The sequence below is a fragment of the Oryzias latipes genome, chromosome 14 (genome assembly GCF_053564925.1).
Source record: "Oryzias latipes strain Hd-rR chromosome 14, Olatipes_Hd-rR_3.1".
Taxonomy (NCBI): Eukaryota; Metazoa; Chordata; class Actinopteri; order Beloniformes; family Adrianichthyidae; genus Oryzias; species Oryzias latipes.
The window spans coordinates 23,653,842-23,679,861 of NC_136250.1; the positions used below are offsets into that span (position 1 = coordinate 23,653,842).

A 26,020-nucleotide genomic window follows, 5' to 3' on the forward strand; every position below is an offset into this window, starting at 1 on the left:
GGGTCTGTGACTGTAAAGCGCTTTGTCCTTGTAGGAAGAAAGGCGCTATATAAGTATACGCCATTTACCATTTACCAATTACAGATCTGTTCAAAACAATCAACTTAAAGACCCACTCTTGTGAAAATCGTGTTTTTAACATGTTCTTGTAGCATTTTTCTCATGATGGAGCACATATATTTAAAATGGCATTTTTGAGGATTTCTTTGATCATATCATTTTGAATTAGGAGCAGTTGAAAAAATACAATTTGTGACGTAGAAAACACGCTGAGCAGGCCATAAGCTCCCTGCTCTGCTCCATTGTGATGCGTCCACTTGTAGACTATTAAATCCATGTTTGTTTACCTCGTCTGACCTGGTTTCTGGTTCAAAACTGTATGGCTGGAAAGCTCTGATTTTGATCGCGATTTTTGTAACACTGATGATGTTAGGTTGGGGGTTTAAGGGGCTGTTAACCCGCAGGAGAGAATGTCAAAAAATGGGTAATGGGAAGTGTGGGCAGGCTTACTCCACGCCAACAGTCCCACACACCATTCAGAGGTGAATTTCTAATCAACTCCTGCCACTCTGCTGAAACTGTCCGAGAAAAATGACACAGGTTAAAAGATTTTGGCTAAAAACGGCATTATCATAGTTAAAAGAAGACTGAGAATACTTTGAAAATAGATCAAAATGATCGGGGTGAGACTTTAATTAACAAGTGATGTGGATGTTGTAGGTGTTCTATACTAGGAGTTGTGCTTTAATTCCACAGATTTCTTTTATAGACCGGGTCATTGTTGGTACTCAGGTCTCAGATTCAGTAATTTACTGTGATGTGGCAGTCACAGGTTTGTCCTGGTTGAATGTGCTTTGACTGGTAATCAGTGCTACTGTGCAGTATAATTACCCCAGTGTTTATCAGAATGACCTCCCTGACAAACTTCCCTGGTGGAGGAAGACACCTGAGAGCCTCCACACTCCCTATCTTCCCTTATTTTATCAAAAAGGACCTGCCAGAATGGATAATAGAGGTCCTGTTCTTCCAGCAGAAGGATAATGGTGGGTGGAGTGGTCCTCTTTGGTAGACTGCTGCCTCTTCCCTGCACAGGAGAAACCAATACTGGGTCTATCAGCTGATATATGACACTAATACACTGGCTGACTGGGACCCTGAAGAGAAAAGAGGAATTGTTCAGACTTTCGACTGGCTGTAGGATCCATGACTCACAGGTACCGCACTGTCTGGCCCCTGAGACCACTCTAATTGCTTTACATCTGTACAACAGTTTCTTGTAATCAGGCCTTCTGCCTCCATTTGTCTTCCTTTCAGTCTCATACTGAAGGCCTTAATTGGTCTTAGTGGGGCTTTTCCTCCAGTTAGCTTGTGGGCTTGAGCAAGTGGAAGACGCTACCTCAGGGGGCAGTGGGCATTGCCGGCTGCTAGTGGATGGCTGCAGAGGAGAGGAAGTCAATACTTCTTTTACCTTTTAACACTTTAATTAATGTTCTCCAGACAAGCAGTTTTTCCCATTGCTGCACAAAGGGGGGGATTGAGCTTCTGGGATCCGCACAAGGATCAAGACTTGTACAGCTTTGTAAAAAATAAATAAATAAATAAATAAAAACCTCACATGCTGTCTACAGGGGCCAATCGACATTTGCTGGGAATCCAGCTCTGTCTTGGTGAAATTACTGGTCTTTTTCTGTTCTGCCAGGAAGCCTCTCCAGCAGCTCATATATCCTTTAAATCCAGAGGCTGCAAGCTGCAGTGGGTTTTTTCTCCCCTCACTGTTTACACTTTGTTAATGCTTCTGTTATTAGCACAACCTAAAGAAGTGTCAGCGTTTTGTGAGTGCATGGCACATTTCTGAAGTTAAAGATGTGAGCTAGTGTTGACTTGTGTTGAGGCTAGGAAACGGTCACAGAAACATTTTGGGTTGCTGGGCTGCAAAATCAAACTCTTCTCTTTTTTTATACCTTGGAACAGTGTAACCCTTGTGCTATCCTAGGCAGTTTACCATTTGGAGTTGGGTCATCTAGACCCACTACTAGACAGTGCGCTGAACCTTTTTTCTTCAATGATTTGTGATCTTCCCTGGTGTCCATGGATTACATGAAATCTTTCCACCTTTATCCACCTTTGTCATGGTAGGGAGAACACGTCAATGTAAGGATGGGGTCATCTAAGATAGTACAAGGGTTAATGTCAGACAGTATTTGGGTCAGACCGGTCCAAACAGGGCCAAAGTTGGGGATTCCCCCCCCCCCCCCCCCCAAAAACTTAGGTTCCAAAAAAATGTATTTTTCAAATAAAAAATGCTACTACATAAAAATGACTTTCAAAGACAATTTGAAACTGTAGATATTTTACAGATGATGAAGAATAAATATAACAAAGTCGAAAGTTGTTTCTGTTTGTAAGGTGTGATGGATAAAATAAAGCAAAAACAACATTTTTTTTCTCTAAATATGAGCTTAGATGTGAATTCAGCATGTAAGCAGCGTTATTATCAGCATACATTTAACATTGGAGCCAGCCGCCTGATATTATGCAAAGTGGGTTTGGTACTTGGGAAAAACAGTTGGAGGAAAACTCTTGGTTTTGTCTGGAATTGAAGTCAAATCGCATTTTCTGCTCTTTTCTCCCCAAATACATTTTGCCAAAAGACTTTTGATTTTTTTAAAATTATTTTTGTTTTTTTCAGGGCTTTTAATGTAGCTGTCTGAGCCGCCGCTTTGAGAGGGTGGTGAATGTATTTAAGACGGCCTGACATAAGTTACGAGTGAGTCGTAGATGGATGTGGTGAACAGAGTCTGGTAGTTTACCAAAAATGAAGCTTCCTTCAGAGTCAGAAAATACACAAAATGGCAACAATATAAGTTAACGTGTTTGGTCTGCTGCTCGGCACTAAGTGACCCCCGGTCCTGGTAGTTGGAGACCCCTGCTTTAGAGGACCATCTACATAGTCTGTGTTAAATGTTTGAGTGTATGTAAGTCAAGCAGATTTGGAGGGTTTGAGCTCCACCAGTTTCTGCTTTCATTTAAACTGCTTGAGATTGTTTACTTGGAATAAAGTGTCTATCTTGGCCAAAGCCCACTCCCGAAGCGTAATGTGACCTCCCTCATTTTGTCTGTATAGACCTTGTTCACGCTTGTCTTTATTGCAGAGATTACATCTCATGTACATCGCTCCACAAACCACATTTCACATCTTTAATTTAAGATAGCATGACGTGTCCCTGGCTCTGCACCAGCAGCCGTCTCTACAGGAGTGGGGAGAATTGGTTTTTTGCTCCGAGCTCCCCTCTTCTAGGTTCTGCTCAGCTTTGCCCCCTCCATTTCCTGCTGACTGACTGATATGGAGCTCTGCTGCCAGGGCTTAAATAGCAGCTGTAAGCATCCAGCTGCTCCCCACCACGCTCCACTTCTTCCCAGATGGCTCAGAGACATTCCAGCAGCCCTCCGGAGGAGCGCTCATGAGGAAAGTGTTATGGAGTGGCTCTCTGAAACACCGGGGAGCATCTCTCACTGCACCACATCCACCCTCCTACTCCTTCAAGCCCCCGGCTGAACACCCAAATCAGAGGAGGGCTGCTCATGGAGCTCCCTTTTACAACCTCCAGGCAGCACAGATGGTGGTATCTGCAGTGTGCCAGCAAGCAACTTGGGATAGGGTTTTGGAAGAGATCAGACACCGCGACTGGTCTGGGATGCCACTGATATCCCTCTGGAAGAGCTCCTGCTGGGGTGTGATGAGTTACAGTACTCACAGAGACATCTTCAATAAGTGGCTTCTTTCAGTGCACTGCTCAGCATTTGGGGAAAGTGTCAGGAGAAAATCTGCTACCTTTCTACGACAAAAGTGCAGATCTGGTATAAAACTGACCTTCTGTTCTTCACTGCATTTGTAGATGATGAATGGAGGATGGTTGTTTTTTTTCTTTGATAATTGACATTAAAATTAGCAGCACGGTCTTTTGACAAGTAACAGTCAAATCCTCAGCCTCTATCCACTGGCCGTCTTCCAATGACTGTCAGGCTTGTTTCCTCCGTCTGCTGGACTGTTTCCAGCAAAAACAGGAATCAGCCATCTCAAGATGGCAGCTTTCTTAGAACTAATCACTGCTGATTACTGGGTTGATTTAAAACTCAAGCTTTTATGAACACCTTAAGGATTCACACCATCACAGGACTGAAGTTGTCAATAAAACGGTGGAACACAATCCGAGACGTACACAGGATTTTAGAGGGGCGGGGGCTCAAAGTCGAGGGGCAAAAACACTTTTTTTTTGGCTTTAAACAATACGGAAATTAAGTAAAATCTTAAAATAAACTACTAAATACTCAGCTACAGTAGGTGAAAGTGATACAATAGTCTTATTTTTTATGTAAACAAATTATTGTTAATATAAGTTGGTTTATTTTACCATAGACTTGGAAGACATCAAAGCAATAAAGCACTGGAGGCTATTTATACTGACACAATGTGCTGCAGATCAACATGAATCAAGTTTAATAAAGACTTTTAAACACAGACATCCTACAACTTCTATCCCCACAATGCTGACATTTTTCATACTGTTGCTGTGAGGATTCTGCAGTTTAGTCGTGTTTTTGGTCGTGTTCTGTCCTCTGTCAGTCACTCCTGCAAATATGGGTGGAATACTGTAGAGGTAAAGCTGTCTCCTGATGTATTTTTGTCTGTCGTTCTTTAACGTTCTCTTTATCTATGCTTTTTCCTGGAGACTTGCAGGTATACACTGAGATGATTGGGTGGCTCTGCGTATTCAGGTCATTAAAAGTATGAGGGATACAGAGAGAGTGGCCGGGCGCAATGACTACAAACTACATCAACACAAAAAAGTAAAGTAAAAAAATGAGTGAGACTGAAAATAAAGCAAAATCTAGAAGCATTTGACTTTTAGTGATAACACAAAGGAGGAGTGTAGATTCTGCAGGACAATAATTTCATATAGAATCGGCTCCACAACCAACCTGTACAGACACCTGAGAGAATCTTCATCAGAACAGAAGAAACCAGATCCGCTCCTCATAGCTGAGACACTTGAATGCCAACCTTTACTGTAAACACAAGCCTTTTTTTGTTTTGTTCCATTTAGTTTTGCAAATTTTAATTGGTATTTTGTGTTTTGTGTTGTGTATTGTGTGGTTGCAGTGTTTTGTGTTGCATTGCTTCAAGTTTGTTTTTAAAAGGAAAAAGCTCAAATTTTCTGTATGTTAGTTAAATGCTGATTTGTAATATATCTGTTTTTGTTTTTATCATTTATTTTGAACATTGAACATTAGGTTCTTGTTTTGTGCAAACTTTAACCTTCATAGCCTTAAGGGCCAAATAAGCGGAACAGATTTATTTGTTTCTGCGAGTAAAATATGAGAGCTATTTGTTTACCTCGTCTGTGTACCAGATTAACATCTAGAAGTTTACAGTGAGCATTTAGCCGTGAATAATATTTTGTATAATAAATGTTATGAACCCAGATTTAATGTTGACAGAAGTTTTTTCCAGACTTTTTTTATTTAATTTAATTTTATGTATCGTCTTCAAATAAGAAATACACAGTAGTTTGGGTAAAAACGTATATACACAGTACACGTTAAGAAAGAAAAAGTATTCCATTGCAAAAAAATGTTAGTTATTTATTGTTATTACTTGCATTTATTCAAATATTTAATGCCAGTGGCAGTGGCACGGCGGTCGACCTCTGATCAGATGATTGCAGGTTTGAATCCCCCCTTGCCCGCCCGTGTGTCAAAATGTCCTTGGGCAAGACACTGAACCCCACCTTGCCTCTGTTGGAAGTTTGGCAGCGGAGCCGCCAGCAGTGTGTGATAAAGCAACTAAACAACATTTTTGTTTGGGGAATTTATTAATTTGGAAACAACAAAAATAAGAAAGCAGAGGGCACTAGAGCACTTTTTATCACGAGGCAAAAGGGGACACCCCTAGGGCCCAATGAGTGCACGTGCCTGAACACAATGTTATGGTTTCTGTATAATGAAATCAGTCACAGGTGAGGTCATTTCTTTGTCAGGTGTTTAGGAAATTTTTTCAAATAGTGATTCTTGATAGTTATTTTTTTTTTACAATAAATTGATTTTCAGGACACATTGATCAGTAGGTTTGTAGTTTCTCTGTGTCTCTTTGGTTTCATGTCTGCCATGTTGACTTCCAGAAACATGCCGGCCTCAGCGACAGATGCAAGTCTGTTGTTAGTCCCAGCGAGGGGAGGGTCCTCGCTCCACAGACCCCCCCTGTTTACCTTGTCATGGCAGAAAACATACATTATGGGGCCTCCCATGAAATTCTGCCACGTCTCCATCAAAGCCAGACTATGATAACAGCAAAGTGGCCTGTTATGTCATATTTTGCTTGTATAACAATGGAGTAATTACAGCTGACAGAATCCTGCAGTGATTTGGTTTGTCTCTCCTTCCTGGTGTGAAGTCCAAAGAAAACCTTTCATAAACTATTCTGGAAATTGTGTCCTGAGTCGACTTAAAAGCTCCTGAGAGGATATGAGAAGAGGTCAGTTATGTTGGATCATGATTCCTACTCTCAAGACATGACTGGAGCAATGACCACTGAGAGATGGCTCTTCCTCATGACAGCTGACCGAAGAACCGCTGAGACGTCAAGTTCTTTAAAAGCCGTTGGTGTGTGGCAACCCCGCCCCCCTTTCCCCTCCGTGTTGCTGAGAGCTCAACGCAGAGATCTTGTGCGTGTTTTCTACTTCACAAACAAGCTTTTCTTCAAACAGTTTTTTTTCTTCATCTCCTCCTGATTCACAGTTTTAAAAAAAATGACTTAAAATTTGAAATTTTAAGCTTAATTTTTATCAAAAACATGTTAAAAATGCTATTTTCATTAAAGCGGGACTTAAAAAGTTATTTATTATGACTAATATTGCTTTTTTTAAAGCTGGTCAGTCAATATTTCAGTAGTCTTTCTTTTAGGACCACACATCGACTGCAGCAGTCAGCTGTTCCAACGGTGTATCTGCATGCCTTTTTTGTGCCAAATTGTGAGTTCTGTTTCCTCTAAAAAATATTCTGACACTACTTTTGACTCAAGGAGACTACGGTACATTTCTAGGCGAATAAAGACAACTTTTCAAGAGGGTTTGAAGCTTGAGGGACTATTTTAAGATGTTTCTAGATTGTTTCTGGCTAATGGGACAAATTGTGAGCAGCGTGTAGATGAATTTCCGAACTGAGATTTACCCTTGTGTTGCTCAAATTGTGAGCTTCAAGAAAAAAAATTAAAAATAACACATGCCAAAACATTACAGTTAAAAATACATTTTTTAAATCAAACACCAAAATATGGTTTTCATCATCTGCACACCTTTTTGTGAAAGTTTTATTCAGGGAACTTGCAACAATATGTTCAGATTTTGGACTGCTTTTATCAGCAAAAGTATGTTAGAAAGTGCATGTTCATCCTTCTCTGACTTCAGCCACACCTGCAGATTCAGAGGTTAAAAGCAGCTTCTGCAGAACTGTTGCACTGGTACTGCAGAGTGAAATGTTAAGCGTTTGATCTATAGTGTTCGGTTCGCTACCATGCTGAACCGTTTAACATGCTAATTAATACCAAGCAAAAGGCCATGTCAGTCACCCCATGCCCCGCCAGCGACGCTCCCTCTGGGCTCATCGTGCTTTAATTGAGCAGGATTTTTTTCAGGAGCCGGCTGTCCGTCGGATTACATTAAATTCCACTAATTCCCCATGTTTGCCACCGGCATGAGCAAAATGTATGAGGGAGGCAGGGAACCAGATGAGATGCAGAACTGGAGGTGTATAAATAAACCAAGCAAACAAAAAAAAACACAAAAAAAAAAAAGAAAATAAAACAACAGACAGAGTGTTTATTAGCACCCGTGGGATGAAAAGTAGGTGAGAGCAGGAAATCATTAGCACAGGAGAGTCAAACCAGGCTCGTTTGATCTCGCTGATGGAGGAGCAAACATCATTTAGAGCACTGAGGGTAATTTGTTTTAGCAGTTAGCATCGGTTGCTTTTAATTTCATTCTGCCTTACATCCCTCTTCCAAATTAAATATTTTTATTTTGTACAAAGTGGATTTCTGTGAGCCTTGCGGCTCGAAGACCAGCCCTCAACAACAGCTAATGTTTATTCATCTTTGCTTGTTTGCGTGTGCTGTAGACAGAATCTTGACAGCAGCACGAAGTGTCGGCTTTTTATTTGAGTACTTTCTGTATAATGAGGCAACTCAGATGTACACTGTGACAGCTAGCAAATCAAAGCAGCAAAATAACAAAGTGCTTTTGTCAGTGTAGTTCTAATTATTTGGAGGACAGTGCTGAAGAGACTGCAGCATCTGTACCTCACATCAACTACTCCCCCTGCTTCACTGTGTGAGCGGTGCAGTCCCTTATATCCTGGCCGATTTTGTAAACCTAAATTACCAAATAAAACATCAACATGAACCAAAACATTATCCCAAGACCAAAGTTACCTGAATGTTCTGGACTGCTGCTGAATTGGATTTTCACATATTCGCTCAAATTACACTTTTAAATCTGTCATTTGAAGCAGGAATGCTCCAGAAGTCGATTGTTTTCCTGTTCTGGGTCCACTAAAGGCAAACAGCCTTTTTCAGATGAAGATTTAGCACTATGGTTTTTCTCTAGGCAGGTTTCAAATGCAAACAGAGTTTTGACCTGAAGGAAAACCAAACACCAATATTTCAGGCTATAAGGCACGTTTAAAATACCTTCACTCTCTCAAAAATTGACAGTACGTCTGCTAATCCAGTGTCAAACTCATAAAAAGCCATGAAACCAGACTGGGGCGGAGCTAGAACATTTGCTATAAAGGGGGGGGGGGGCATTAGGCTTTGGTAGGGGGGCAAATGAGAAGAGCAGAGAAAGTTTGCAACATCCACTTTAAAACGCTTAAATCAAGGCTGAAATTGATCCACCGGGTCAAAGAGATACTCATTGATTGAAATGAATAGCTATTGCTACCAGACCATTGATTAATGGAATAAGTGACTTTTATTTTGAAGGGTTGCCCAGAATATCACTGCTAAACCTTTCATTTCATATGGTCTTTATTCAAATCAAATCAAATCAGATCAAACTTTATTTATATAGCACTTTTACGACAAGACGTCACTCAAAGTGCTGTGCATACAAACAATAAAATTTAAAAACAAGATGACAAGACAAACAAACAGTGCCGACAACCCCCCCCCCCCCCCCCCCCCCACACACACACACACAAAAAAACACACACACAAACACACACCATGATAAAAAAGTGATAAAATGATGGAATGTAGAGACCTGGCTTATTGACATCAGTGGTGACCTGTAAGGCTTTGGTTGCCTTTACGTGTTCAGAAAAGAACATTGAACTGATCTCTGAACGTCATAATATGTCCTCTTGAATCTAAGCAAATTACTAAGCAGAGGAAAAGAAACTAACCAGGATTCCCCCAGTAGTGGTGAGCATAGAGGGAAGAGCCCAGCGCAGAATCCCTGTTTGGCAGGCGGACACGTGGCGTGCAGAAAACCGCCACGCCGTTACCCTTTCTCCACGGAGCTAGTGGTGATCAGAAAGAGTTTAGATGTTGTTTATTATCGTAGGTGACACGCTGGCACGCTGCAGAGGCCGGCTCTAGGTTGATGTCATGAAATAGTCGGCACCCACAAGAAGCAAAAGCCGGTGCCTCAGAGACTGAGTCGTCTTACTTCCAGGTAGGAAAGTAAACTGTGAAAATAACTAATATTTCATAAAAAGTTTTCTTTAGTGTGTCAAAGGTTACAACTCATCAAATACATGGCTATGGTTTACTATGAAAGGCTTAAGAATGGCATGATATTGGCTTTAAAACTGAACCGAAAAATTAAGCATTCTGTGCTAAGATCTGTGTCATTATTTACTGGCATTTCCAATATGGCGTCAATCTTTTTGGACTGGACAGTGGTAGCAGAATGGAGTAGCGTCTCTATCCTGTATAGCTCATTGGACACAGCCATTAGCATTAGCCTCCAATGTCAACTGAAAAGAACTTACTGGTGGAAGTGGAACGTCAGATAAACTGCACAGAGCAGCCATTTAAGTGTTACTCAAAATATAACATAAACCAGAGGTGAGGTTCAGTATGGGAGTTGACATTTTCATGTTGTTTTGTTTTTTATTTACACATTTTTGAATGTCTGTCAAAGTTTTAGTTGTTTAGTTGAGTTGAGTTTTTGTTAGTAGTTAAATTGGTTGTTTTGTTCAGCTTCAAGTCTTGTTTCACGTTGTTACCGCACCGCAAGTGAGAACATGTGGCGGTGTCACACGCCTGATTAGGTCACATTTTCAGAAACCCAGTGTGGACAGTGTTAACCCAATTTTACCGTTCTGTGTTACTGTGACGTATGTTCTGACTGTGTTCACGGACTCTGTATGAGTTCTTGAACCTTGGTTTAACGTTGATGCTGTTGTTATACAAATGAGTATAAATAGAACGAATGACATCTCTGGACCCCTAGGTGCAAAAAACCCAACCTGTCATTGGTTCACATGGTATGGCAACTGAGTAAAAGCCCCCTCCATCACTCATTAAATGTGCGCTTTCCCTCCTCTAGTTTTATTTTGAAAAATCATGGCACAATTACTGTGCAGATAGTCTGATTTCTGAGAAAATTAAAAAAGTCTCTGTATAAACTGCACATCATCCTCATACTGCAGACTTCCAGCGATGCATTCTGGACTGCCAGACTGGTGAACAGTCTGTTCTCTAATGTAAGAGCATGGGGAGCTGGGCATGTTTCAGCTGTGTACCTGGCAGAGCCTGCAGGGGTCGTTAGCTGTGACAGTGCCGGTGCAGGCATTAAACTTCCCGGCAGAATGTTGGCAGAGTGAGCTAGTTTCTTTCAGATGGCAGTCAGCTGGCTGCAAGCAGCACAGCCTTCGCCTCCTCCACCTTACCCTCCTTCTCATCCTGGCAGAACCAGAAACGGAGCTCTGTGGAGCCCTATAATGATACCTAGCAAATGTGCAGCACTGCAGTGATTGTTAACAGCAGCAGCTGTGCAGATAGCCTGGATGATGGAAAATCAGTGGGACCTCATTTTGGTTTGCCAGTATGAATATTAATGGCTCGTTTCCAGGCCATGGCTAATGATGAGGAAAATTTCCTAATAAAAACTTGATGTGATGGGCAACGACCCGCTGGGTCACTGGAGACAGTCAAAGTTAATAGTGTGCCATCAGGTGTGAGGAGTTAAGTGATTAGAGGCAGGGAACCTAATCCTGATGTTTTTCTCCCCCTCTCAGAAATGAGTCAGTGTGGAGGAGAGAGGGGGGGGGGGGGGGGGGGGGGGGGTTGGTGGATGTGGAAGCAGAAGTGCCGTCTACCTCCTGACGTGTGTTAGTGGGGCTTATAGAGAATACTTTTAAGATCAGTGATGTAGATGATGTTACACTAAGACTTCATGTCCCGTCTAAAAATATGGCTCTTCCCTAAGTAGCCTTTGTCTGAAAATGTTTACATTTTTGTTTGGTAGATGATCCGTTTGTTGTAAGAATGCATCCTGGCAGTAAATCTGGCACAGTTGGAAGTTTATTACCCTTTTAAATGGGACCACATTGGTAACAAACATCCGTTTATGGGATGAGCAGCAGAGCTGACGGTGTGGGTTGCGCCCATGTGGATACTTGATATCCTCTGGAGGATCATCTCTGACATCACCGCATTCTGCACTGTAAAAATGAAGACTGGAGATCCTCTGAACACAAAAAAAACAGCTATTGGGTGGGAGGGGTGGATCCTCTGTTGTCTGTATATGAGAACTGGACTGAGTGAGTTTGATATCACCCATAAAAAATGACTGGCTTCCAAATGAAGTCAATGCAGTCGCCATTGTTTCGCAATATAGACGTCGCCATGTTGGAGCCAGACTTGTCAGTAAGCAGTGATTGGTCTGAATCAGTCTAAATCAACATTTCTAGAGCATCCACTCCTACCAATCAGGAGTGAGCTTGTTGGACGCCCACATCCCAACCACTTGAGAGCAGGCTCGGAAGAATCTGTCAATCAAATTTTTTGAATATTCAGCGTGACACCAACCTTTTTTATTGAGGCATCTACTTGGTCATTTTATAAATTGAATAACTCACAGTAAAGAAAAAATGAGGATTAACAAGAACATGTTAGATTGGCATCAGAGCAAGGACGGTTATTCTGACCAATAGAATGACTGAATAACAGCTGTTTATTTCTCTATAGAAGTCTATGGAATTTTGGCTTCTTGGAGCAGGTACTTCCTGTTTGGAAAGTAAGGGGGGTAGAACCACTCAGTCCAGTTCTCATATACAGTCAATGGTTTGATCCAGCAACAGCCCCCTAAATTGCACAAAATGGAGCTCTGATAGAAGCAGGGATCCTCCAGAGGTCAGTTGATGTCCTTCTTGATTGTGTCAAGTTCAGAAATGCAATGTGGAAACTTGGTTGTTCCTATGGAACATTTGCGACATTCTTTCTGGACCAACATTTCCAGCCATTAACTCGTTTGAAGGAGCTGGCTTGGCCATTGAGTAATTTATAAATGTAACTTAGAGGAGCCACCATAGTGTGTTGAGGAACCGGACACAGCCGCAACAACCGCAGCTCCTCCTCATCCCTGTTTACCGGCCTGGTAGCTCATTGCTGTGATATGGCATCGGATTCTTCAACCGCCAATGGCTGCCAACGTGATTGTGCTCGTCACAAACAGAATCTCCCTCATTAAATGGATTCCACATCAGAAAATTTATAATGTTAACAAATGCCTCGTGATGCATTCTGGGATAAATACTTTAATCTCGATTTAGAACAAGGTATAGTGGACTTATCCAGAATTATTTATCAGCCAACGGCAGTTTTTCTTATGACTTTTGATCAATGTCACAGCTTCGTTAAAGGTACAAGGGAATTAAGTCCCCAAAACCCCCCTTAAAAATTGAGGAAACGTGCTGAAAACGGCATTTATTGCTGCGGACCAGAGTCTCACGCGCCACTTAGGGAAGAATTATGTGAATGAACACAGTATGGAGAGCCCAAAGGCTCAAGCCTTTAATACAGAATAATAAACTGCACTTGGCAGAAATAAAGCCTGTAATTACATTAATTGATCAATTACATAAAAATGAAAAATCGCAGGAGGTCCTGAATAATGTCCTGTGTTAAATGGATGGTGTTGGGAGCATAGATAGGATGAAATATCTAGAAGACAAAGAAACCCTGACATTTATACCTTAGTCTTTCATTGTTTTCTATCTGCAAAACAAAAGTCATCATTAAGATGTAAAATATTAAAATCTTGCTTAATTTTAGGTATGTTGAGCCATTTAATGTATTTTCATCTTCAGAGTTGAAAGCTCTATCATTTGTCTTTGGGCCTTAGAAAATTGTGGCTTGTGATCCGTACTGTCAGTGTGTAAATACACAAAATTTTAGGTTGAATGGAATTTTAAATATGATTATGATAGAATATAAAACAGTATGACTATAATTATAAAATATTTCACTGAACAAAAGTGAAATAATACTGAAAAAGACAGCAGAATAGAGCATTCAGGTAATTGTGAACACAACGCCAAAAATGAAAAGGATATTTTTTGGTTTACTTTATTCTGAAAGGTCTTATGAAACCACGTACAAACCTCTCACACGGTAGAAAAGTCTTCAAATAAAATTTGCCTGAAGGTCAGATCATGTACTGCTCAGAGAAATACACAAGAATTCAGGAGCAGCACCTCAGAGCCTGAAGGAACCTCACTGAACCTTCTAAATGTTTTAAATCCATGTTGGCAAAGTAGGAGAACAAAACAAGTACTGTTTGTTTTGAAGAGTTGCCAGCAGAAAAACATCTCCCGTTGAAAAAGAGCATAAAGGCACAGAGTCAAAGAAGCTAGTCGGTAGTGTAGCACCTAGACAGCCTGCAGTCGCTGAACAGGGCGTGAACTTTTCTTTTTATCCAAGCCTTTCTTCTGACAACTAAACTCATTAGCAATCATCAGCAATTGTTTCTCAGTTTAAATTGAATTTTCCCTCATCAAGCACTCAAAACCCAAACCTGATGAAGATTATTAAACTCTGTAAAGCCTTTTATTTTCATTTCTTATTATCCAACAGTTTTCATGTATCAGCAGGTCTAAAATTGAAACATAAACATGGAAAACAAAAATCACACATTTTCTGAATTGGTCTTTTTATATCATGGAAAAAACAGATATTAACTGTTGATGTCTTATTTAAAATAAGACATATATTCCAAATAGGTTTTCAGTAAATGTGGACTCAGTCCAACGGGGTATAAACAAAGGAATGCACCAAACAATATTGAAACCAGACGTCACAGGCTATAAAGTTATCATTCGATATATAAAGCTTTGTTTTTCTCCCCTCTTCCCTCCGGTTATCCCTTCTTTCACTCCTCTGCTCCACTGGCTGCAGTCAAGCTGAATACCTTTTGCAAAAAGCTTGACATTTGAAGGGAAATTGCATGCAGATGTTGGCCTGCTGACTTTGGCCTGTGCAGCACATGCGGATCAAACCGGGTTATATTAGTCCAGACAGAAGTCTGGTCCTCCACGACGAAACATTCTTGGCTTGTGCATGAAGCTCTCGCGTTGTGTGATTGCACAGATTGCTTAAAAGAATTAGGATGTGCTTTCTTCTCAGGGTTATAATGCCTTACTTGTCTCTTCTATGTTTGACATCAAGCAGGTGGCGTGGACAAGTCGGTGTCGCTGCTGCCAAAGCCTCACTGCTTTAACGACTTCTTGTAGTTGTCATGTTGAATTTCCTTTCTCTTCATTAACTTGGAAGCCTATTTATGAAAAACTATTTTTAAGCGTGTCTGCTGGAGACATGTGAACTCTCATTCGTTTAACTAATCAGCACACTTAGTTAACATGACCGACTTGATGACTGTTTTTTGTTGTCAGGGTGGCATCTTGGACTGTTGGGACAGAAACCTGCTGTTGAGGTTTCATATGAAACAAACCATGGTTTTCCAGCCTATCCTGTCCCAGCTCTATTTGTTTTTGCTCAGTTCACAGCAGCTCGACTGGCAAACGGTGATGTGTGGGTGTGAAACCGGGAGCTAGAAAGAGAGGGTGGATTCATGAGGTGTGGGTGTGGGGGATTTGAGACTATGCGTGACACAGATCTTCTCCCAGGTATGCCTCCATTTCCCACAAATAATACGGCCGAGTCTCCACCCAGTAGTGGGCCAGGCATGCCGCCATGTCAAGCTGTGGTGCAGGATGAGGTGTCCAGCTTGGCAGCAATGAGCTCATTCTCGCCCTCCAAGCATTCCCACCCTCATCCCCAACATGCAGAGTGCAGCGCTGGGCTCCAAGATGGCAATGTAGCCTTGATTTGCCAACACATTTCCAATGATTAAAATGTAATTAGCACAAGCATGCACCTCCTCCCCAGCTAATTTCCACACATGCTGTGACAGGCAGGCGGTCGGTGGCTCCCAAGCCCCAGCAGCAGATGGAGGAGCATGCACCAGCAAGAGAGGAAACCTTTTTACCATGTGACTGTTTGCATCAGAAAACCAATGTGACACTCAGCTATATCAGGAAGAAACTGTTGGGAGGAAGGAATGAGGGGCCCTTGACAATGGCTGACCCTGTCAATGGCTGCCATCCCTCATGCTGTCGGTGCCGTTTTGCAGTCATGCAGCCAGGTTGGTGTCTTTTCTGGGCTTTAACCCTTTCAGCAATCCTCTAGGAGAACCTGGCTCAGGATGATAAACGCACACCATCCTCTGCTCTCTATGGTGCCGTAACAATATGTAATCATTGCTAAGTTTGATAATAGTGATCTGCATAAGCAGAAGGTAATTTCAGTCATGCTGGCGGCAAAATATGCAGGGAGGGGAGGAAATAAGTATTTGGCCCCTTGCTGATTTTGTGGATTTGCTCATCTAAAAAGAAATTGATAGTCTGCCATCAAAATGGTAGATTCATTTGAACAGTGAGAGATAGAAAATCAAGAAATTGACAAAAGAATTTATATAGTTTTTTGCATTTCATTTAGGGAAATAAACATTGGAACCCCCCTGCTGGAATGACAGTTTTATGTGGCAAAACCCTTATCAGCAGCACAGAGGTCAGAGGTTTCTTGTAGTTGGTGAGCATGTTTCTGCACATATTAGGAGAAATTGTGGTCCACTTTTCTTTACAAATGATACATTCTGATTTGGTGGCTGTTGCTTAGCAACTCGGAGCGTCAGCTCTCTCCATAGGTTTTCTGTAGGATTGAGGTCAAGAGACTGGCTGGACCACTCCATGATCTTGATCTGCTTCTTCTTCAGTCATTGCCTTGCTTGTGTGTTTTGGGTCATTATCCTGTTGGAGGACCCATCCACCACCAGCTTTAAGCCTACTGGTGGAAGAGGGAAGGTTCTCATTTAGGCCAGGTCTGCACCTGTGCCGTCTTCAGCAGGAGGACTTAGCGGGTCCTGTAAAATGTTAAACCATTGCAGAGTAAAGGATTCCCAATGGTTTTCTTGGTGACTGTGGTTCCAGCTGCTTTCAGATCAACAACTAACTCCTGCTGTGTTGTTTTCATTTCTCTCTGTTCTCATGATCATGGAAACCCCACCAGGTCAGATCTGGTTTGGAGCCTAAAGGTGGATTGATGGTCATGTTGCACCAACAGTTGTGACCTTAACCTCCAGCTTCTTGCTGATGGCTTTGTAGTCCATTCTGGTCTTGTGCAGGTCTACAATCGTCTCCCTTAAATCCACTGAAAGAACTTTAGTCTTTACCATGTTGGACAGTTTGGACTCTGACTGATGGACTGATTCTGAGGACAGGTGTCTTTTCTACAGGTGATTAGTTCTAACAGGTGTCTTCAGTTCAGTTGTCAGGTTGCTTAGGAGAGTCTAGCTGGTCTGTGTGGACCAAAACTCTTAATGGTTACTAGAGGATCAAATACTAATTTCCTTTAATGTAATGCAAATAAATGTAAACAAATTCTTTAAAGTGGATTTCTGGATTTTCTATCTCTCACTGTTCAAATAAACCTACTATTAGGATGACTGACGTCAATTATTTTTCAAGTGGGCAAACCTACAAATTGACCAAGTGATCAAATACTTGTTTCCTCCACTGTACATGAGAAAGGAGGAGTTGGTGATTTTTTTCTTTGATATGCTAAGTGTCTGTTTGGATTTAGTAGGGTTGTTGCATCACACCCATCCTTGTGTAGTGTGGTTACCTCTCTAGTGCCTCTATAGTCATTCTGCAGGGAGTGATGATGGGACAACACGATGAACTTCGCTGCAGCTGAACACATCAGCGGGCTGTTTAGCTTTTGGCCCATAGCGTCCAGTGATCCGCTCCTGCAGGACCCCTATTACACTCAGCTGGAAGGGATTTAGGACAAGAATAATTGACTCCTACTTTTAGACCATGCTAAACAAAAGTCGGGTAATTTGTAGGAGCTCTCAGCCAAAAGAGAGGCCCAAGTGAGAGCAGAGGGGCAATCACAAGTGCTCCAAGTACAGGCCAACATCAACAGCTCTCAGAGCTGCAGCTAGCGCTTGACATTCCTGTGTTACTTTAACCAAACACAGAGGTTTAGCTGTTCTGTCCTTAAGCTGGCCCTGTAAAAACAGCACTTGGCATGCATGGGGTCTCTTTTTTTGTTTTTCTAATGGTTTCCTGACTGTACGTCTTTTTTCTCAAACTTCACTGCGATCACCGTCTGCAGAGCCGCACTAGAGCAAAAAGACGTTACTCATTAAAATTACACGATTGTTCGGAAAATAATCTTTGTAGTCAAATTTTTATATATTCTTGATGTAGCGCACACATTTAGTGTACATAGTTTATGCATTAGTCTCAACTGCCTCAATGGATACAGGATGTCTGAGGGCAAAAAATTGGACAGAGGCATGGCTGCCAGTTTGTGCCATCATCGGGAAATGCATACCCAATCACACACCAGTGGAGCCACACTGAAGGCATGGAGGGTAAAGTGTCTTGCCCAGGGACACAACGACAGTTGACTGGGGGGAGTGGGGATCGAATCGCCGATTAAAGTCGTAGACTGTCCCTGAACCCATAAAGTAAAAATGTTCATCCACATTTTTTCTACGACCATGCCTCAAGCAAAAGGTCATGGTAAACACTTAAAACGACACATAAAGGTGAACAAGGTTGAAGTAGGTTAGATGGAGGTACCTTGTACAGATTTTTTCTTTTTCAATCGCCCCGGACGCTGCGCACTGTGCAAGGAGCCCCTTTGTGCTGTTCCCGTGGCAAGTGCGCCCTTCTTGCACGCAGCCTGACTGTTAGAAATTCAGAAAGCAGGTAGTCAGAGTGTCGTTTTTTTGTGAGCATCTTACGGGCATCCACATATGCCGTGCACACCCCATATGTGCAGCATTTGTCAGTAAGGGGCCAGTACTCGCACCTCACTAACAACAGGAGTGCTGCGTAAAGGGCACCATGTAACTTCCATTATTCTTACAAATACGTCAGGACATACTTACCACACATATGACAATGGTATGTTCCATTTTCGTGAAGTCCCTTGAGGTGAGCCTCAAGACTCAATTATGCTTCTCTCTATGACCCTCTACTGGCCAGGAGCACCCCCCAAAAACACTCAGCATCAAGTTTTTGGGGTAATTTCATGCTGAGTTGGACTTGTATGATGATGCCAGTCAAGGCAGGAGACCATTAAAAGTGGAGTGCAACGGGGGGGGGCACTTCCTCCTAACGCATTTCAAGTTTTTGACTTGACCACAGACTGTGGGCTTGTTTAAGTCAGCAGGTGTCCGTGTAAGCCAGACTTCCAGGAATAAGTCAATCAGAGAGCTCATGCTTAGCACCAAAATCAGCAGCACGCTGAGAGTTTGAGTGATGAGCCGTAGCAGTCATTCCTGTCAAAGCCATCATCAGCAAGGTGCAAAGCTGGGACTTCTTTCAGCTTTCTGTCTGCTTTTGATGAAAGAGTTTGGAAGCGAAAAGAAAACTTAAGATTCTTCTCCACCGCCTCAGTTTCCGTTCTGCATAAGGGAGCACATTAGTTTGCTATGATCACTTATCAGACAGTGACAACTCTGACTTGTTTATGTGCCTGAAATGCCTTTTTATCTTTTTAGAGATGTGATTATTTGCTACTGTTTGCCCTGAGCTCAAGCAGTGAGTTCAACAGAGCTTTGCTGCTCTGAAAGGACGATCAAACGGCCTGCCCTTGCCTGTCAGGTCTGATTCCAGTTTTTTTTTCTTTTCTTTTTTTTTTAACATTGCTCATTATAAAGGCATTTCCATTTTATTACGTTTCCCTTTTTTCCCACCTTTTGTCACTCTGGGAAATTTGCATGCCTCTATTCCTGGGGAAGAAAGTAATGACAGCAATTTCTTTTCTTTTCTCTCCTTCACTAGCCGTGTGAGTGTTTCGTTTAGTGGCACCTGCGAAAGCGACAGGCGCAAGGATGAGAAGTGAAAGAGAGCAGTTGATTAAATCATCATCAAGCCGCAGCACAGAAAGTCAATTCTGCTTGCCGTCTACAATGATATCCTTTTATCTTAAAGTAATGAGCTATGGCACTTTTGCATCGGGTAATACGATGAGTTCCATTAGCATGTTCCATTTGCTTCACAAGCAGGGGCAAGTCATTCCAGCCGGCTTCTATCTCGCAATCAAAGCAATTGGCTGCACAGCAAGGAGACGGGGAGAAAGAGGGAGGGCGGAAAGGAAAAAGGGAGGACTGCATGTCTTTTTATTTATCACATCACAGTGGAAAAACTGAAACCGTGTCCAGCGTTCAAACCTTTTGTTTTCTGCTGCTCCTTCGGCACGTAGAGAAACGGTTTATGAGTGCTTCGTCACTTTACTGATGTCACAGCCTGAGACGTCTGAGTGCGGTATATGTAATAGTATGTAAAGATATGTAAAGATGAAATTTCTGTCTCTCGGCACTCTGCACTTTGGTTCAAAATGGGGGATTGAGGAGGAGAGTGAGAGATGGAGCAGAGGGAACGTCTGAGGGGTGTTTGCCCAGTGCGTTTATTGCCTCTGCATAATTTATGAGCTGCTGGAGCTGACCATCATGGCAGCATGCCGCGGGCGGCCCCCTGGGCCGTGTGGGACAGGCCTGTAAATTGGATGCTATGCTCCTGCTGAGCTCGCAGGCCACCTTTTTTTATGCCACTGAGCCTGAGAAACATATCAGCCAAAGACCGAGCCAGTTACCTCTGAGCTACAGGGACAAAGCAGACAGGGCCTTCTGTCTCCGGCTCCCTGAGCTGTCACTCATCTCACCCCCTTTCTTCACTCCTGCCATACTTTAATCGCCACCCAGCAACCCCTCCCCGCACTCCTGCATATACACAGCATGCCAGCCTTCTCTCCTTCCCCCCCAGCACTGCCTTCATTACTGACTCCAGCGCCTCTCTGCAACTCAGCCATATGCACAGCGTTGAGGCCCGCCAGTCACCCAGCATCTCACTAATTAGTTGATAAAGAATTAAGTGGACCTTGAAATTGAAATTGGAATGGAAAAATGAAATCTAGCCACTTTCTTCCTCCTTCCTCCTGTTGTCATTTCACCATCCACCGCCTCAAGCAGACACAGTCATCTTAAAAAGCCAGGGATGACTCCCAAATCCTGCACTGACTGAATTTGCTGTGGATCTTAGTGATACTGCTGCTCATTGGCAGCTTTTGAGTTTGCACCAAATGGTCATACAAACAAAACAAACCGCTGTGAGACAAAGAGAAAAACACACTCAATGACATTATTAGTGAGGCCGATGGTTCAGAGAGCAAAAAACATCATTTTAACAGGCGAACACGAATGTTGCTCTCAGGCCGTCGTCTTATTGTACCAGCAAGGAAAACAAGCAGGTAGACAACTTTTCAATCGGAAACCTACTTGAAAGTAGCAAGATATACCTGTCTTATAATCACCTTTTTTAAACCTAATTAATGTATTTGTTTATATTTTTATTTATTCATTTTATTCACAGTGTTTGTTGTTACTAGAATGTCTTATTTATGCCAATCTATCTATCTATCTATCTATCTATCTATCTATCTATCTATCTATCTATCTATCTATCTATCTATCTATCTATCTATCTATCTATCTATCTATCTATCTATCTATCTATCTATCTATCTATCTATCTATCTATCTATCTATCTATCTATCTATCTATCTATCTATCTATCTATCTATCTATCTATCAGTCCATCTGTCCATCCATCCATCCATCCGACCGTCAGCCAGTTATAAGTTGTACATTTACTGTCTTTCTGCTTCCTCCACAGTGTGACACAGAGACAGACCAGGATGATAAGGTAAGCCTCTCATTCCCTTCCTTCATCAGTTAATGTGGTTTTTTTTAGCGTCTATTACCAGGCTTCATCAACATTGAATTATTACGCTTTCTGTAAGACTGAAGAATGAATGTAATTAGATTGAAACATCATCTTAATAGGTAAGAGAAAGTCTTAATTACTCACACGTTAATTAGAAATGACTTAATGAGGTGCAGAATCAAAATCAAAGTGCTCTGGCTTTTTAGGAATTTGATGTGCTTTAATTGAGTGCGGTGACAGCCAGGGCTGTGGGTGGAGCTTAATGAGAAGCCCTGATTGGCACACATTTGTTGTGAATTCCAGCGCTGGTATTTTATTTAAATCTATTCCTCCACCTACCAATCTATTTGTAAATCTTCTGGTCTTTTCACGCACAGGCTTTTTTTTTTAAATAAGAAGAATCCACATTTAGCCACAGTGTTTCTGTCCCTATCGTCCTCATCAACGCCTGTGTCAGGATCTGCAGTGTCAAACCAAAGTTTAACACACTTTCATGCTGAATTAAATCCCTGTTTTACTTATTTTAAACGTATTCCTCCTGGCGAAATGACACTGCAGGAGCACACATTAATTACCAACAGAGACGTTTACACAGTTAAATGATTTGATTTAGCAGGAATGCAATGGAAAGCTGTGGAAAGAGGATGTACGTTTAATTTAAGGCATAACTTTTTAGAATGGCTTTTAATATCAATGCAGTAGCTGGGGGGGGGGGGGTATTTATTTTGTATTTATTTGCCTTTTGTGTATTTTATGACCCTTTGTATGTTTATGTTGTTTGATTTTTAAGATTTCTCTTTTTATTCTCGTTTTATTATTGCAAAGCACTTTAGTACCTGATGGCATCATAAGGTACTCTAGAAATGAAGTGCATTCATTTATTCAATCAAATAACAAAAGTTTTTCACCTTCACAAAGGGCTGCATACGTTTATTTACAGATCCAGAGTGGACGGGCACATTCCTCTAATTCATGCTCCACAGGTATCACCACAGTCTCCAAGCTTCAAGTAGTAGAAGAAAACCAAAAGCAGCAGTACTAAAACATGCTGAGCATCTCACATGCTGTATATTGTAGGAAAAGCTGTTCATTCATTTGAATAATCAGCAAAAACAACTGATCTGGACATTCTCGTTAAAGCAGGGATGTGTTTACTTGAAACCTGTCCAGTCAGTATGCAACTTAAGACTCATTATTGAGAGATGACTAATGCTTATGGTTCTATGGTTTGCCGTTATAATGAACAGTAATACCAGATATGATGTCAATAACAGTTTGGGAACTGGTCTTCCAGTCCTCAACAGAAAATGCGCAACATCAGTCAGAGTATTTAGCTAAGTGTGCAAATCCACTTTGTGCTGGTGCAGTGACCAGATCCAGATTAAAGCTCATCGGTAATAGTTTGGGTTTTGACCAAGGGTCCAGATGATAGTCACATTACCAACACACCCACAAACGCACCTTCTGCTGCAGTCATTTGACTCCAGCTTCAAAACTACAAAGCAAAACAGTGTTGGTTTTATTGGCATTTTTGAAGAATTAAAAATTCCTCCCTGTGAGCTTTGTGGCAAAATGGACAAACCACCAGCTGCTGTGGAATCAGACACTTGGGTCCAAACAATAACTCTCCTATGTTGCAAAATGGGTTTGTTACTTGTATTGTGGCTAAAGGACAGCAGTTACACTTGATAGAAAAGTTACTGATGAATTTTAGCAAGAATTAACAGCTCCTCCGAACTTCCTGATAGAATAACTTCTGAGTAGAGATCTAGATGTACTCTAATGATTTAGTAATGCCATTTGCTTGTTGTGTTTAGACTGTGCAGCAAATTGAGTCATTACTCAGTGTTGTCGATTTAAATTGCTCCCGTCTCAGTGGCAATTCCTCTTTGTTTCAGGAAGGGAGAGGCAGCATGCTAAGCTGTAATCCCCAAAGTGACTGTATTAATTCACCCTGGCTCACGTTACGCTCCTGATGAACAGTGTAGACTACACCTTCCTGTCATTGATTAATTGTGTGTTAAAGTAACAGAGCAGCGAATTAGTAAATAGGGGACCCTCATGACACGGGGCTGAGTCACATGGTAAGGCATTAATTGGAGCTTGTGCCCCCTTCGTGGTCAACATCACCTCTGCCGCTATCTGCTCCTGCCAGCCGCCTCGCACACGACGCCCTCCGCCGCTGGTCTCATTGGCATTTTGTGGGCAGCGTCGCCTACCTTACATCACTGCGGTGAAGAAGGACGCGGGAGAGCCGAGTCTTTTTAATGGGTCAAATGTATTCAGATGAGAACAAACGGGGCTTAGTTAGTTTTCCTTCAAAAGCAGAAAATGGAAAAAGTGTTCCCAGGAGAAATCATGTTCTGCTTGGTCTAGAAGGCCTCCTCCGCTTGCTGCTGCCAGCCTCTGATAAGTGAAAGCTATTTGCATCTCAGCACACTTGTGCAGCCAGTCCTGCGTGTGCATTTGTGTGCGTTTGTGTGCGTTGTACTGGCAAAACTGTCAGTTTTGCCAGTACAAAGTGACCTTTAGAACTGGCCATCTCCAATGTGACATTTCAGTAGCATTCTGGTAGACAGGTGTGAGAAAGGCTCATGGCTGTTAATCATCAAATGACACTATCATTATTAGCTCAATATGTGGTGTTATTAGCATTTCCTTCAAAGGGCATCCTTGCTGGTAGTTTTTTTTTCTCCTTGGCTAATCAGAAACTACGATATTAGAAGTGGTTGTTGAACATTTTGTTGTAGTGGTTCTTTATAATAGAATAATAGTGTTTCTTTAAACTATAGATTAAAAAACAAGCATTTTTCTTTTTCATTTACTCCATTTATTTGCCAACGACAGTTCACGAGATCGTCAATATTCTAGCTGCTTAATCGCGGTTAGCAATCTCTGGTTTATTAACAGTATTACAGGTCAGTCTAAAGCGGAGCTGCTCATTCCTTGTCCTTGAGATCTACCACCCTGACTGTTTTCCAGATCTCCAAGTCCTGCTAGCTGCTGATTAGCTCAATCAGATGTCTCCACATTCTGAATGAATGAACACAACTGGGCCAGGTAATCAGCAGCAAGCAGTGCAGGGAGAGCTGGAAAACAGGCAGGAGTGGTAGATGTTGAGGAGCAGGAATGAGCAATCCCTGGTCTAAAGAATCGTTTTTGAATTCCATTCCTCAGGGCCCACCATCCTGGATGCTTTTGATGTGTCTCTGCTTACACACACATGCCACTAATGACTGTCATTATAAGCCTCTGCTGAGCTCAGTGATCAGCTAAATCAGGTGTGTTTAAGAAGGATGACATGGAAAACATGCAGGTTGGTAGGCCCTGAGGCCTGGAGTTCAGAAACCCTGATCTAAAACAAGTCCTGTTTCAGAAGACATGTGAAACCTGGAATAAACAACCACCATAAGCAAACATTTCACATGTAATAGCTGAAAGGTAAAATTCTGCTTAAGCGACATCCTGTTACCAACAAATCCAGAAGAATCCAACACAATCTTTAATTGCGAAAGGAGACCAAAAATACATGTAGCTGTGTTCAAAGTTTAAAAGTGCATCACGTATGGAAAGAGTGTGATGCCATACTCTCACTATATGCTGCTATGGTAAATGGCACACACATAAATTGTGCTTTACTGCTTTCTTAGAAAGCCCAAAGTGCTTTACAATCACAGCCACACACATTCACACACTGATGGCTGCTCCGCTGCCAAACACTGGCACCAACCAATAACCACTAGGAGCAATGTGGGGTCCAGTGTCTAGCCCAAGGACCCTTCGACACTGGGGTGAGCAAGGCGGAAATCGAACCTGCGATATTGCAATCAGAGATTGACCGCTTCACCACTACAGCCCCCCCCCCTTATTACTCAAACAAATACAGCAAAAAACAGAAAAGTCCAAATGAATTCAAGCAATGAGGTCATTGCCTGTTTGGACTTCCTTATTAAATTGAAGTACATAAACATTGTATCCTGTGTTTGTAATGCTTGTATGTGCCAGTGTTCTCGTTGGAGCAGTCCATCCAATGCCAACTCTAAACAGAACCTGTATATAAGTTTGCTTCCTCCTACTCACTTTCAAGCAATTTGCTTGAAGTAAACCAATTCCAACCTAAAAAAAACTGTATCCAAAATAGAACCAGTTCATAGGGTATTCATTGCCTACAGTTTGCAAAATTGTGTAACCAAAAAGAGGGAATGGATAGACTCAGGGAGGCACCATTATTTGGGTAAAAAAAACTTACAAGATATCTGTAAAATATCATTACAGAAAATATATTGCTTAATCTATTTTCTTGCTAAACACTGATGCATTTCCACATATTTTTAGTCTTTATAATGTTAGGTTTTATATATTAATATACTGTAGTTTTTACACTTCAGTACTGTCTGTTACTTTTACATATGAAAGTAGAAAAAGTTTTACATAGTTCCTTTTTTACAATACGCTTTTGGCAACGTTAAACTCCCACTTGGTCTGTACTAACAAGCTTTAATGCCTTTTTGAAAAGACTCTGCTTCTTGTTAATGGCCATTCTGCAGAGTGTTATCCTTTCTGATTTGCTCTTATTGGAGGTGAGAGATCTAACCAGGTGCCTTGGAAGAGGCAGAATATAGGAAACCTGCTTGTCCTTGACATAAAACAAAGATC

The 26,020-nt window shown here is 41.8% G+C and overlaps 1 protein-coding gene across 12 annotated transcripts in view; it reads left to right on the forward strand.

Moving 5' to 3' along the window:
• The window catches only part of auts2a (activator of transcription and developmental regulator AUTS2 a), a 356,442-nt gene that overhangs the window by 220,224 nt on the left and 110,198 nt on the right, over window positions 1-26,020 (forward strand). For all 12 annotated transcript variants that reach the window (XM_078930433.1, XM_011483793.4, XM_078930434.1 and 9 more), the window contains one exon: window positions 21,314-21,343. In XM_078930433.1, coding sequence (XP_078786559.1) covers window positions 21,314-21,343 — 30 coding nt within the window. The remainder of the gene's footprint in view (window positions 1-21,313; window positions 21,344-26,020) is intronic.